Source organism: Maniola hyperantus, chromosome 26, assembly GCF_902806685.2.
Source record: "Maniola hyperantus chromosome 26, iAphHyp1.2, whole genome shotgun sequence".
Classification (NCBI taxonomy): domain Eukaryota; kingdom Metazoa; phylum Arthropoda; class Insecta; order Lepidoptera; family Nymphalidae; genus Maniola; species Maniola hyperantus.
This window is the reverse complement of record NC_048561.1, coordinates 3,735,001-3,750,971: the sequence shown is the minus strand read 5'-3', so window position 1 is coordinate 3,750,971 and position 15,971 is coordinate 3,735,001. Positions and strand designations below refer to the sequence as shown.

At 40.1% G+C, this 15,971-nt stretch overlaps 1 protein-coding gene across 1 annotated transcript; it reads left to right on the top strand.

The window, feature by feature from the left end:
• The first annotated feature begins 9,437 nt into the window (after positions 1–9,437).
• Positions 9,438–14,541, top strand: Ttc1 (Tetratricopeptide repeat domain 1). The gene is made up of 4 exons (XM_034982377.2): positions 9,438–9,823; positions 11,091–11,321; positions 12,314–12,470; positions 13,117–14,541. The coding sequence occupies exons 1-4, from the start codon at positions 9,643–9,645 to the stop codon at positions 13,394–13,396; spliced, it is 849 nt and encodes a 282-aa protein (XP_034838268.1). The 5' UTR covers positions 9,438–9,642; the 3' UTR covers positions 13,397–14,541.
• The last annotated feature ends 1,430 nt before the right edge of the window (positions 14,542–15,971 follow it).

Here is a 15,971-nt window from a genome sequence, read left to right as displayed (position 1 = left end):
AATTCAGGGACCCGATACAATTTTATAAGCTGTAAAAAAGTATACAGTAAAAAACCAGAAATACATCAAAAAGCTGTATAAACGTATACAGCCAATAAACCAGAAATAAATGGAAAAGCTGTAAAACCGTATACAGCCAATAAACCAAAAATACATCAAAAAGCTGTAAAAACGTATACCGCCAATAAACCAGAAATAAATCAAAAAGCTGTAAAAACGTATACAGCTAAACATGTAAACGTATTGTCAGTAATATTTTTTCGGTCTGACGTTTTTTTTTCATTCCTACTTAGTATCTTTTCTTCGTGATGTTGGTCATATTTTTCTTTATGCTCTCTTTTCTGGTCAGCAGTTGAATTCTCGTTAGACAAACATAGATCGCACATATCTTTTTTGGGCCGAAAAAATATAGATATATTGAACTCCTTTGTAAATATTTTATAATAAGTCATGTAATTTCCTATATCTTTATTGTTTTGATTTTGTATTTGTTTAACATCATCATGAACATCTTTGATTGTCTTTCCCCCATCTTATATATTCTTTTGAGGTAGATTAGCCTCTTACATAATGCGATTCTATTCGAGGAATGGTGTTTATGTGGTCTCTGATATCTTTTATTAATTCTGGAATAGCTTTTTTGTGATTTCCATGCTTTTCGCGTAAGTCTTATTCTAAAAAGTCATTAATTATTATCATTAGTTTTTTGTTGCTAATGTTACTAGGGTTTCAGCCGTAATGGCGACTACCAATGAAAACGCGACGCAGAATCAAAATGCAGAACTAGCCAAACCACCTCCTCCGAAGGATTCACAGCCTCAGAATAAAAAGAAGAAGCCCTTTCCCAGACCGCAAAACAAGGTCGACAAGTCTAAATTGCCTCAACCTAAACATCTTACATTACTTTGAAAAAAGTTTTACAAACTCTAATTTGTCGGTTATTAATAGTGAAATATTTATTATGCTTTGTTTTTTAGGTATACGCGGGGTGGTGACCAAATAATAACCGTAATGACCGTAAAAAAATATAAGCAGCCTATGGCCTATTACTTTTGTAGTAGTGGAAGCACAAAGGCCATAGACCTTAAGGCACAAATCAAAGATCAATCAAACACAAATCAATCGGTTCTCTCATATATTATATCAATGCAAAAAATACGTCGATCCGTTACTCCGTTGCGTCGTGATTGAAGGACAAACCAAGAAATATACACATTACACACTTTCGCATTTATAATATGGTTAGTGATTAGTACCTATGGCCTTTTAATTCGCAGAAATACTTCTAAGTATGGGTTAAATAAGAGTTCTTTCTATAAATCATAGATAATATCCATACCCGATTTCCATTAAACATTATTTTGTTTTTATAAGATGATTCTAGGTATGTCTAAATGCGCTCGGGTTGCCAACTTGCTGCTTGCCACGATAGCGATAGCAGCATTCGAGTAAGCTACTTTGATCGTGTCAATGCAGCTTAACACTATATTAATCACAGAGAGGGTATTTATAAAATAAAATTTCCAAAAGTTTCGTGTAGCCCTAGAAAGAAACGTGTCATAGTAATTCCGTGTTCAAAGAAAGAAAGACGCTGGAAAATCAATAAACTATAACTGTTTATACGGACACGAGTCGATGGTTGTAACTCATCAAAAAATACTCAGTGAAAGCTTAGTGATAAACGGTTTAATTACGACCGCGAGGCGTTATTTTCCATGGCAAATGATAACAGAGACTGTGGAAGACTCGGAAACTGACCGTCGCGTTTCTAAGAAGAGCGACGTGATTTGGCTCAGCGGCGTATTTTATTATGCCACATAAGTTATATTGGGAAATAGGCTATACTACCAGTGTTGAGTCCTTTCCAAGCAGCTTGGATGACTACTCATTAGTGAAATAAACCATAATGAATACGGTTTTTTGGCAATAGTGAAAGTTTGGTGAAAGTTTTGCGTGAATACGTATTTTGTTGTTTTTTCCCTCAATTTTTCGGAATTTAGTTAAGTTTATTTAATCGTAAATATGGACGATAGTGAAAGGTTGCGCCTGCGGATTTTTCCGGGGATCAAAAACATAGAACCCATGAGGTCGGACCAGATGAACTCGGTCCATGTGCGGCAAGGCGATCTGCCTCGAGGGGCAGCGCGACCGTGAACATGCTAAAACTGGCCGCGCACCCAGCTTCGTTTGAATCTCCCACAAGCCTGGATGAACAGACGGCGCCTCCCGGCAGACTGCTCATTCAACATATTCTGCCGCCCTCAAGCTGTCGAAGTCAGCTGCCCCGCTACCGATTCCCACTGAGCGAGGCCCAGTCCTCGTAATTTTACTCGGCCGAAGATCAAATGGACAATTTAAAGACTGCGGAGGAACTAAAGCGCGCCGTCGATCCACGCGCAATCGACGTGCAGATCGATAAGGTACGCAAGATTGGGCACGGCGGAGTGGTCGTACAAACCACGACACCAACCGCGGCGAATCGACTCAGGAGTGCAGCCCCCCCGACGCTTAGGGTATCTGAGCCACGAAAGATGTCACCGCGGATCTGCCTGCGCGATATCGATGGGAACCTTCCATTCTCATGAATTCCATCGCTGTGGAAACGAATCGGTATGCGTGGGAGTATATTGCGAAGGCCCATGAGCACGAAGAAGGCCTCCCCGCTCAATCGAGAGTACACAAATGGGTGGAGACGTCGGCTTCTGAGCTTTATCGGCTGATATCGATAATCATATTGATGGGCATGTGTGTGCGAGGACGCGTTGACGAGTACTGGTCTACTGGAGTCCTCGGCATGGCAGAATTCAGGAAGCGGATGGCCATGAACAGGTTTATTCTTTTAATGAAATTTCTGCATTTTACTGACAACAACTGACCAGATGAACTCGGTCCATGTGGCCATTAGCAAGGCGAGGGGCAGCGCCACTGCGAACATGCTAAAACTGGCCGCGGACAATATAATAACTTTCCATGGCTCCCAACGAAAACTGGTTAAAATTAGACCATCTGAATCAAAAATTCAAAGCCGCTTACACACCTCGCCAATCTATATCTGATGATATATTTCTGAGTCAGTTTGAAAAAATAATAAACAAGCCCTATTGGGTAGCTCCTGGTAGTGTGATTCTGTTAGAAATCACATCAAAGAAGATAACAGATTTAGCAAAGTCGTACAAAACTACTAACATGATTTACCAAGACTGGGTACATTTTAAAAAATCATTTCCAAAACGAATAAAGAGAGCAGAGCAGTTTGGCCAACATTCGTATTCTAATGTAAGTCATAATTCATTAATATTATGGAAAGAAGTACACCATGCTATAGCAAACCACGAACACCCACAAAGAGTGCAAAAGTCTAATATTGTAAATTGGGATGCCTTTAACGTAATGGGTGACAGATACTATATCATGCAGATTCAGACAGCTGTATCAGTGGGTACTGCTTTTGGTCAAGATGGTAGCTTAATTAGCAATCAGCACGTCACTAAAGGAAAAGATGTCATGTATTCATTAGGTGAAAACACTTTCGTTTGGTCGAATCCTAAAATTAATGATGTTGAAGCTGCCTTGGTTGTCTCGTACGATTTCAAGTCTAAGGACGAAACAGCCCCAGTAGATGAACCGTTATATGACCTGGGTCCACATTCAAGCTCTATTCCTGTACAAGAAACTTACTCAAATACTAATAAATCTATTGAATCTTTCTGTGACAGTATGACCGTACACATCCGACGAACAGACCGGTTAACATCATGGGGATTGTACAGCCCGTATGTCATCACTGACCAGCTGTCGCTTGTGACCGCTGCTTCATACTCACTCTGTGCAGTTTATGAATTTGACTTAATCACCTCTACTGTATACAACACCTCCGCAGAATATTACCGCAACATCCGATACTACTTGCACCAGCGAGTGAATAGCGCGGGGGTGCAACGACCACACTACCGTCTAAAAGTCCTACCTGGAACCAGCATCTTGGATTTACTAAAGGCAGTAGACCCTTTTTCCTTTGGGTAGGGTAGGGCGGGGCTTAAAGGTCCGCGGGTATAAAGGTCCACCATAAGTATCTAAAAAACTAGCGGTATATCTTGCGTTCTAACTATGTACGCGGAAAGAAGAGAGCGCGGGAGGCGTAACGGGGCATCGCCGGCAGTCGAGCAGCGTCGCTAGCCGGAGATATACGACTACATCTAAAAATTTTAACGTAAGTAAATTTTTTCATCATTTTACTTTTTAGTTTCGAGCAGTGGTTTTTCGTTTATCACACCTAAACATAATTTATTAGTATAAGTGATTTATTTGTTTTTCACGATTTATTATTAGTTTTAGGCTCGGTTTAACGGTTATTTCGTTATAACCTCTAAAAATATTTACACGTGGTTGGGGCAAAAAGGTCCAATGTGGACCTTTTAGCCCCTCATTAATATGTGGGTTAATAAAGACTTTTTTGTTTCAGTATGCGCAACTATAAAAGAAAATCGGATCGTGGTACTAAATCTGTTGAGTTGATGCAACGGGCAGCAGATTTAGTTATCAATGAAAATAAATCATTGAGGCAGGTATGTCGTGACTATGAATTAAGTAAAACTTCATTGTCAAGATTTATTAAGCGAATGAGGAATGACCCTGTTAACTTGAGATTTGGCTATGGTTCTCCACGGCAGATATTTAATAAAGAACAAGAAGCCAGTCTCACAGAATACTTGCTCAAACTTGCACAAATTTTTCACGGCATAGGTCCTAAAGAAGTTCGTCGCATGGCTTATGACTGTGCAATTAAATATAAAATAAGTGTACCGTCAACATGGCATACAAATAAAATGGCCGGTAGAGATTGGATGTCTGCCTTTCTCAAACGTAATACAAGTCTTTCCATAAGAAAACCTGAAGCGACTAGCCTCAGCAGACGTCTTTCAATAAGTCTAATGTGCAAGAGTTTTACACTAAATTAGCTGACGTTGTGGATCGATTCAAATTTACAGCTTCTTCCATATGGAATGCGGATGAAACTGGTGTATCCACCGTTACCAAACCATCAAAAATAGTTGCTGCTAAAGGAAAGCGAAATGTTGGATCAATAACATCCGGTGAACGTGGAACTAATGTAACCCTGTTAGTAGCGGTTTCTGCTACAGGTTCATCAGTTCCACCTATGTTCATCTTCCCTCGCAAAAAGTTTCAAGATCATTTCATTCGGGACGGTCCTACTGATTGCATTGGTGCTGGGAATTCTAGCGGTTGGATCACTAATGACGAGTTTTTCCTATTTATGCAGCATTTTATCAAGCACGTTAGACCTTCTAAAGAATTTCCTATTCTGTTGGTTTTAGACAACCATTCTTCGCACTTATCTGTACCAACACTAGATTTAGCTAAAGAAAATGGAGTGGTCATGCTCTCTTTCCCTCCACACTGTTCTCACAAATTACAGCCACTTGACGTGTCGGTATATGGCCCTTTTAAAAGATATCTGTCTTCAGCTCAAGATGCTTGGATGCGGAATAACGCTGGAAAAACCATGACCATATACGATATCCCTGGGATCGTCCGCACTTCTTTACCTTTAGCTTTGACACCGAGTAACATAATGAGTGGATTCGAAAAAACTGGCATATTTCCCTTCAACCAACATAAATTTAATGACGCTGATTTTGCATCTAGTTACGTAACGGACCGTCCTATGGAAACTGTTATGAGTAATGAGCCACAGCCTTCGACATCGTCCACTCCTCCGCCAACAATATTGTCTAATCCACAACCTTCAACACCGTTAGATCCGCAGCCATCAACATCATATGATGCACAGATACTCTTTTATTTCTTGATTAGTTAGATTCATAGGTAATGATAAATATATAATTTCAAAGTGACTCGTAGTCGTTGCTAAGAGGCGTTTATAAAGTAATGAGAATAGCTAGTTTGGAAGATGGTTAGGTTTAACATAGTCAACATCACGGGCGGAACCCTACGATCGTCAAGTAAAGCTATTTTATGAGGATGTTAAGCATTGTAAAAGCAGCCTCCAACTGTGAAGGTAGAACTCCACTCCACAAATGATCATTAAAATCACCAGTCCAATTTTGAATCAATTTATTGAATTTGCTATCACAGCTTCATATGTTATGTGATTAGTTTATTAAGTCACATATAGGTAGCGCTGTTGCCACATTAACTTGCAGTGTTGCACATAAGTGCTGATACGATAGTACGGAATTCTTCGTGTACGTTTTTTTATGTTGATGATTATAAAGATAAAAATATTAAATTACATATTAGTTGTTTTATTTTTTGTAGTTGGAAAGATTAGGAACCTCTGTAATGTCTTTGACTCTTTTGTTTACCAGTAAACAATGGGTGCAATAAAAAACAAGGCCTGAAGCAAATTACACAATAGACACATATTTGCGCCGAAGGCACTGAGCTTATTAATGTATAGGCACTTATGCGCGTTTAAGGGCACTGGGAGATAAACTGAATACACATTATGTTGTATAAAGATTATGACGATCATAACATTAACATATCGTTACATTCGTGAAGGAGGAAAAAGAAAACCGAGTCAAAAGAATCACGCATTTCATTACAAGCTGCCCGATAGATCGGTGAGAGATTGTAAAGTGTTTTAACATATTTTTTACCTGCATGTTGTGGGCGGGGGTTGTATCTAATTATATAACTTTGTGTATCAAGTCTCATTGCATATTTATACTATTTCAGGTCTAAGCAAGAATCAACATCAGAGGACGAAATTCACATTATGAAAAACAAGTCGAAGACAAATAAATCGTTGGTCAAGCAATTGCAAAAGCATGGAATCACTTTGCAGAAGATCCACCGAGATTGATTTTGGAATAAATAATTAATTACTGTTACAAAAATTATTAATGTACTTGAAGAATATCAGGCAGGTTTTTTTAAACATGACTAATTTTCCTCTTTCCCTACCAATCATGCTAGGTATCATCCAACAAAAATATTACTAAGGAAATTGACAAAACTTTTGAGTTTCAAAACTTTCATGGATTTACCCCTTCAGCCAGTTTAGATTTCCTCAAGTTGATGAATAAAATCATAACGACATCTACAGTTCGAAGCTCACTTCATAGAACATTATGAGAAGCAGATGAACTGCCCACAACTTATTTTCACTTCGCAGACGATCGACGAAGACAGCTTTTGGAATAAATAATTAATTACTCAAGTTACTTAAAGTAATTAATTAATTACCTGATTAAATAATGAATGCACGTTTCTATTTATACGTGTTGAGCTTATTTGACGTTTCCTTTAATATATGGAATCACTTTGCAGAACATCAACGAAGATTGATTTCGCAATAAATTATTAATTACTGTTACAAAAATTATTAGGGTACTTGAAGAATATCAGGCAGGTTTCTTTTAAACACGACTAATATTCCTCTTTCCCTACCAATCATGCTGTATCCTAGGACATAATGAAACAAAAATATTATTAAGGAAATTGACAAAACTTTTGTGAGTTTCAAAACTTTGATGGATATACCCCCACAGCCAGTTTGGATTTCCTCAAACCTAGATGATGAATAAAATTATTACAATATCTACAGCTCGAAACTCACTTCATAGAACATCATGAAAAGCAGAGGAACGAAACTGCCCACGACTTGTTTTCACTTTGCAGAAGATTGCTTTTGGAATAAATAATTATTAAATTATACTGCTGAACTATTTACTTCTACAATTAAATTTCATTTTTCAATTCCGAAAGAACTTGCATTCCTGACAATACTGAATCTTTCTCTGTCTTAGAACATGGGAGTTTATGCCCGACGAAGACTCTATTCTGATCATCTGAGGGATGAATCTATAATAGATTCATCCCTCTGCATCTGCTCATTACCAACGAGAAGTGTTCAGAAGTACTGGATTCCTTATGATGGAGATTCCAAAGAAGCAAGAGAGGAAATTAATTGATACCATCCATAAACAAACCATATACTGCGTCTGCAAGTCCAACAAAATACAAATGGACTTAATGCTTCACGCTGCCACAAAACGCTGACAAACACCTGACATCAATAACGTTGGCAAATAAGCAGTTCAAGATATATTTTTTGTCGATTGTGAAAAAGTTTGACAAAATGCAATTCGACGCGTGGTACTTTTTAACTACTATTCTAGCCAATTATTGTACTTACTTGACGCCCTAGTTTATTCACAGAACACTAATGATAGCATAAAATAAACTGTATGAATCTGATTCTAATTTCTAAATCTATCTTCCTCGACGCCACCACGACGCCACCGACCAGTAAAATAGCACGACGCCGCCGGCCGCTTCCATGTTTTCTTTCTCTGTTTCTTAATTCTATTCACAAATTGAGATAAATGAGAAAAAAACAATACGGGATACGGAAATCAGTGTTTCCAACTTCTTAAAACCATTTGTCGCTAAGACGTCTTCGAAAAGTAGCTAGATGTCGCCAGATGAAGAAAAAAAATCATTAAAAGCAGAATAGAATATCGATACAAAATAAATGCCTAGAAAAGTCGTTTAAATTTTTTTTTCGCTAAAAGTAAACAAACTTACTCGACTGCCTTTAAATGTCGTCAAATACAGTGAATAAGTCGCTAATTTGGAAACGCTATCTATGGCTAACAACTTCTCACTTGACTTGGACTATATTAAAAAGTTTTTCAACAAAGACATTTAAAAAGACGCTAGAAAAGTCATTTAATATTTTTGTCGCTAAAAGTTAACAAAAGTCGCTAGCATCTTTGAAATGTCGCTAGATCTAGCGAGTAGCGACAAAGTCGTTTAATTGGCAACACTGCCGGATCGGCTATTACCTGTGGCTATTACAAACTGCAGCCTCACTGCAACAATGACAAAATATGGTTTAGAGTCGTAGATAGAGTAATAAAGGTAGATGCAGGAACGTTTGCTTTCTCATTCGCACTAAAAAGAGAGCAGAGATAAAGTTACTAATGTGATAAACAGAGACGCAGCTAACCTATGTTTTGTCCCTTATCGTGTAACTGTGGCTCTACCGCGGTTGTTTGACAGCTACAATGTCACGATCGCAATCATCTCTGATTGGTTAATGCTCGCTCACTATTGGCCACAATGCATTGTTGCAACAAGAATCGCACAAATTCAGCCAATCAGAACAATTGAGATTGTAATAATGATTGATGCAGGTTTTAGACAATCGCCCTGCTGGTTTTTTTCAAGAATACATACAAGGAATGCTACTTTATTTGCAAAACAAACTTTGAGAATTCGTGGCGTAATTGTATTTCTCATTAGTTATTTACTTGTTTTCACATAAAAAAACATTTAATACAAATATTGTTGATCGGTTAATACAAATGACTACTAAACAATGGTAATAATAATTGTCGTATTCATCGTTACCTACGTCGTGCTATCGCTCTCATACGCGGTTACACAGTACTTCAATCTACCTTTATTACTCTATATACGCTAACAAGGAATTTTTATTTATCAACTGTCAAAAATTGTTTTGATGCAATTTTAAGCCCGACAAAAATCATTGAAAGTTATAAAACTATTGTTCTTAAACGTGCATTTATTATTTAATGTCTTAGTTCATTAGAGACATTTTATTATTGAATCATCTACACGTTAAAAATGTCGGACAGGTTGAAGAGTACGCAAAATGTTTCGAACGAGGAAGTTATTGATGATTTAACCAAAGATTTGGAGACATCATTGTGTTCTGGTGATGATGGTGACTTCGTTGTGAGTCCGGGCAGTCGTGCTGAGGATTTTCACCCTTCTGCGGGCGATTCAGCGAGGGAAAGTCATTCAGGTTAGTCAGTTCACTGTTGCCTTATTTTCAATGTAAATTAACATGTAGGTACTTGTACTTGCTATAAATTATCATGCATATATGATATACTTAGTAAGTAAAGGAAGATTCCATGTCATAATAAAGTTCATGTAAATTTATCATGATCAGTCTAATACAAAAATGTAACTTGCACTGTATCCTGTATGTCATTTTCACACAATTTGGCTTGCTGGCTTGATAAGCTGCTGGAGATGTACATATATGTATTATTCACATTATCTGTCTTAAATAAATAAAAATAGTTTGTATTCTACATACAATACTTTGTATTCTACATTCTACATACAATACTTTTACAAGTTTTTTTTTTATTCATTATAGGCAAACGCTTGACCGCAATCACACATGATGGAAAGTTATGATGTGGCCTAAGATGGGACGCGTTTACCTAGAAGATGCCTATTCACTCTTGTTTTAAAGATACCCGGGTTGTAGTTGGTAGGAAACACATATCGTGGAAGAGTATTCCAAACTTAGCCATGCGTATGAGGACTTGTTACATATCCTAACGATAACTTGTTTCATATCACTTGTGCAGCAAATCATCATCGAAGGCAGTAACTTAGCCTTCACTAACACTTCATTAACAGGTCATGAGTCCAGCGCTCCCTCAGCAAGAAATTACCTTGTTGCCATATGTGACTCCAACTAATTGGGACTTATCTACATTTTTAATATTAGCTGCTAGTTTTTAATGAAAATATTACAATAAAACTTAAAGCTAGCCTTATCTAATTACTATACAAATCATGCCAGCGTGGTATGGTGCCAAGAATACTGGCTACATTTCCGCGCTGGACAGCCAGGCTGATCCATTGCACAAACAATGAGCCAGCCCTTCTGTCACCAGATGAGGCTATTAATCGCGGTGAAATGTCTCGTAAATTTTTTTTGCACTCCATGGCCCCAGGGTCTCCACGGCAAGCGGAACAGAAATGTAACTCTCGATAAGAGAGGCATAGTTGCGCCGCTTGCCGTTTTCAGCTGTTTCTGCTGCGGCTCCCGGTCTTGATGCTGTCTCCCTGATATGACACGGAGCCAATGTGTCAACGCAAGTTGCATCCCACATTAGCGCTGCTAGTTGAGGTATTTAAACTTAGTAAGAGATATGACTCTGAGCTTTCTTATGAGGCCCATAGTTAGCGACCATGTCTCGGATCCATATGTTATCACTGGCACAACAAAAATATAGTCATGGAATACAATATTCTGTGAAAACTTTCAGGTGATATTCCACTCAGTGATGAAGACCTAGACAAAACCTCAAAACCAGAAAGCGACAAGGAAGACAGCGACACAGACTCAATAGACTCAGTGTCACTCAAAGACGCTGAAGTGGAACTGACTGAAGACCAGAAGGAAGAGAGACGGATTATAGCTGAGGAGCTCAAAAGTGTAGGGAACGAGGCCTACAGGGTGGCTGAGTATGAGAGATGCATCGAGAAGTATACTGAAGGTAATTTTTTTTAAATAAAAATGGCGAGCAAACGAGCAGGTGACCACCCGATGTTAAGTTATTACCGCCGCCCATGAACATTTGCAATATCAGAGGAACCACCAATGCGTTGCCAGCCTTTCAGGAATTGATGTTAAGTGACTACTGCCCCGCCCATAAAAAAATAAAAATAAAAAATAAATATTTAGAGGTAGGCTTATTTATTTATTTATTTACTACCGCCCCGCCCATGAACATTTGCAGTACTAGAGGAACCACCAATGCATTGCATGCAAGCGTGCGGTAGCTTAGTGGTCAGAGCGTCGGGCGCCATCCCAGGAGACGCGGGTTCGATTCCCGCCGGTCCGCAATTTTTGATATGTATTTAAAATTATTTAGAAATTTCCTTAAGTGTAGGTAAAACACTATAAAAATTATAGTATTGAAATACTTGGACCTGGCTCACGAGAGTACAGTAGGCAGCAGAAAATAATGTACATCAACCTTTAGAAGGAGATAGCGGATTAGTAGAGCATTGTCTCTGTCGTTGAGATTGACAAAACATCATATACTCATAGTTATGTGTGACAGAGACAATGCTCTACAAAGCCGTAATGTCATTCTAAAGGCCGATGTACATTACTTTCTGCGCGTACTGTACTACCATGTAGAGTGTTGACTCAGCGATTATTATTGTACCTACTGATAGTTTTATAACATGTGTTATTCGTTATTATTATTACTAGCTAACTTCCGCGTGGAATTAGGTTCTTAAAAATCCTGTGGGAACTCTTTGATTTTCCGGGATAAAAAGTAGCCTATGTCACTCTCCAGGTCTTTATCTTCGTCAATCCGTTGCACCGTTGCGACGTAATTGAAGGACAAACCAACAAACAAACACACTGTCGGGTTTATAATAAGGGTACTGTTTGACTCAGCGATTATTGTACTGACAGTTGAACACAAATACATGTGTTATTCGTTATTATTATTATTATATTATTTTTTCCCAGCGCTACGCATCTGTCCTCTGCAGTTTCCGCAGCAGAGGTCAATATTGTACTGCAACAGAAGTGCCGCCAAAATGAAGCTAGAGAAATATAAGAAAGCCATAAAAGACTGTACTATGGCCATTGAATTGGACGAGAAATACTTGAAAGCTTATTACAGGTATTACCTCATATTAGGGTTCTACTTCCGTACCTTAAAAGAAAAAAAAGGAACCCTGTATAGGATCACTTTGTTGACTGTCTGTCTGTCTTTTATATTCAGACTAGCTAATGCTCGCGACTTCGTCCGCGAAGTCAACAAAACAAAGAGAAGAGAACAAATTTAAAACCCCTATTTCATCCCCTTAGGGATAGAATTTTCAAAAATCCCTTCTTAGTGGATGCCTACGTCATAATATCTATCTGCATACCAAATTTCAGCCCGATCCGACCAGTAGTTTGAGCTGTGTGTTGATAGATCAGTCATTCAGTCGGTCACCTTTTCCTTTTACAGTGCGACAAGGTTCTCTTGGCACTTGAATGATATTGACAGGGGGGCGCTGTTGGAGAACAGCTCAGAATATTCAAACAAGAACAAAGGGGACACTTGATGGCAACGTTAGTTCCGATTTATGCCACGCGCCAAGATAGCCTTGTCGGACTGTATATTATACTAGCTTATGCTCGCGACTTCGTCCGCGTGGACTACACAAATCTGAAACCTCTATTTCAACCCCTTAGGGGTTGAATTTTCAAAAATCCTTTCTTAGCGGATGCCTACGTCATAATTCAGATAAGTTAATTAATTATGGATTTTTAAATTCCAGACGAGCGCAATCGTACGAAGCCACAGACAAGCTAGACGAGTGTCTGGCCGACTACAAGAAGATTCTAGAACTAGATCCCTCACATAAAGAAGCACAATCCGCCAGCATCCGTCTCCCGCCAATGATCGAAGAACGGAACGAGAAACTCAAAACAGAAATGCTCGGAAAACTCAAAGACCTTGGGAACATGATCCTGAAACCATTCGGACTTTCCACGGAAAACTTCCAGCTGGAACAGGACTCTGAATCCAAGGGATATAAGATTAATTTTAAGCAATAGCATTTATAGTTAAAATGTATTTAGTGAAATGGTCCAATGGTGGTTCCTAAAAGGCCGGCGGTTCCTCTGGTGCTGCAAATGTTCATGGGCGGCGGTAATCACCTAACATCAGGTGACCGGCCTGCTTGTTTGCTCGCTATCTCTATTTAAAAAAAATGGTAATGGCAGACAGAAAGACATCATTATCAAGCGATAGATGTCCACTGCTGGACATATAGTTGCGACAGGTCGACATGGCAATCAGGGTATGAGATGAGTCGTGGAGGGTACGACGCGCGGCACACCCGCTTAGCGCACGCGCCACCAGGTTTGCGCGGGGCGCTGTGTTGTTGTGCGGGGCGCCCCCGCCCCTATTGCCACGTCGACCTGTCGCGAACTATAGGTCTCTTGTTGTAAGATCTACATGCCACAGTTTTGCGCCGCTTGAATCCAGTGGCTCTCTCTGACTCTGTGACTCGTTTGATGCCATCTGTCCACCTAGTGGGGTGTTCCAATGCTGCACTTTCCCGTGAGAGGTCGCCATTCTAGCATCTTGAGAGTTGGGACCTCAAAGTCTATCAGGACAAAGTCAAATCATTCGAATTGGGTACCATTGTACACGTTTTCATTATCAGTTGTTGAATTTGTAAGATGCAATCATCATCATCATCATCTTCTTGATCAACCCATCACCGGCTCACTACAGAGCATGGGTCTCCTCTCAGAGTGAGAAGGGTTTTGCACGCTGGCCATGTGCGGTAGACTTCACACACCGTTGAGAACATTATAGAGAACTCTCAGGCATGCAGGTTTCTTCACAATGTTTTCCTTCACCGTTAAAGCAAGTGATATTTAATTAATTTAAACGCACATAACTCCGAAAAGTAAGAGGCGCGTGCACGGGATCGAACCCCCGACCTCCGATTAGAAGGTGGCCGTCCTAACCACTAGGCTATCACAGATATCAAGATGTAATAATAGTAATGGATAATGATAATCAATTACTACGAGAGTTCCAAACGCGTACTTGAGGTAGTTTTGTCACACGAGTAGATATATAGACCAGAGGGGAAGCTTCATACTAGCGGCTGGCTGTAGGTTCACTCACTCTAGCGCAGCTCACGCACACCACGACGTGTCACAGACGCTCCATTTGCCGCCAAACTGGGCGCACGGAGCGTCCGTGGCACGTCGTGGTGTGCGTGAGCTATTGTGAAGCTTCCCCTCTGGTCTTTATTATCTACTCGTGTGGTTTTGTTGCGGCTATGACGGACGAATAATCGCCTGTTATATAGTCCGTACAAAATGACTTCTCACTCGCCATTTTAATTCTATGGGTCAACTGTCATGTCAAGAGCACGATTCACCTTTAAAGTAAGGACGAAATTCGTTCTTTTGGCATGACAGTTGACAGAGGCGTCTTTACCTATGGTGCAGGGTGTGCGGCGCACACGGGCGCCGGGTCTAAGGGGGCGCCGAGCGCCCTCTAATGCGACACCCAAGATGCGTCGATGCCGGCGCTCTCAAAGACCCTGCGCTCGTGTTATGGCCGACGCCGTCATCATTTAAAATTGCACCATTTGCATCCGAATTTCCGTTTGAAAATATAACTGTTAGTATTCCATTTTGACCCTGCTCCTACTAGACTAGAGGGCGCCAGGGTACTGGTTGCACACGGGCGCCACAAGGGCTAGAGACGCTTCTGACAGTTGACACATAAAGTTAAAATGGCGCGTGATAACTCATTTGTTGTATGCATTATACGTTTATTGAGCAAGAAAATAGTCGATAGCTAGTCGCTACTCGCTTCCTCGTCGGCGCAGCAGCCCCACACCGATCACCTTATGTTGCGTTGCGACACGCTCACGAGTTACGATATACAAACACCTTAATTTGTCTGCACCTTTAGTGTAGCGACACACTTGCCGAAAGTACGGTTCAACTAGGTAGCTTAAAAAACATTGCGAGTTAGTTTATGACACGTCTACTGATATTCTGTCTGTTGATGTGTTCGGCGTAGCGCCGTACCTTCCGTTGGGCGATTACTTCGGCTAGAACGCATTCAATGTATTTTGCATAGCAAGCGATACATTACGCGATCGAAAGTTCGGCGCGTGAATTTCCTCTAAGCCCTCTATAATAGCCAATATTGTAATAAAATCCATATGTCTGGGCAATTCAACACGTCATAACCGCACACCACCAAGTGACGACACCGGCTGACGACGACGCCACGTACCGCCGCACGTAATTTTTCGTCGCGTAAAACGCTGAACTAAACGCCCGACGACGCCCCATTTGGCTGTTCGGCGCGTTTGGCGTGTCACGCCAACCGAATTCTACGACCGATAGTTCAGTCCCTGAAATATCGGCGCCGTACGTTCAGCAGGTGTGTCGCTACTCTTATGGTCCAAACGCACTTACGCTGCGCGACACGGCACGTCAAGTATATTTTATAGCTGTTTGTAGTGTGTATAAAATGGCTCCTCACGCGCCATTTTAACTATGATTCAACTGTCATGTAAAAAGTAAGGTGTGCTTTAAAATAAGGACTAAAATCGTAGTTTTGACATGAAATTTGACACAAAAAGTTAAA

Bases quoted from the DNA above. Each gene is read 5' to 3' on its own strand.
- Ttc1 (XM_034982377.2), top strand. From the start codon at position 9,643: ATGTCGGACAGGTTGAAGAGTACGCAAAATGTTTCGAACGAGGAAGTT. The intron at 9,824-11,090 runs GTTAGTCAGTTC...GAAAACTTTCAG, and splicing joins AGCGAGGGAAAGTCATTCAG to GTGATATTCCACTCAGTGAT. The intron at 11,322-12,313 runs GTAATTTTTTTT...ATTTTTTCCCAG, and splicing joins CATCGAGAAGTATACTGAAG to CGCTACGCATCTGTCCTCTG.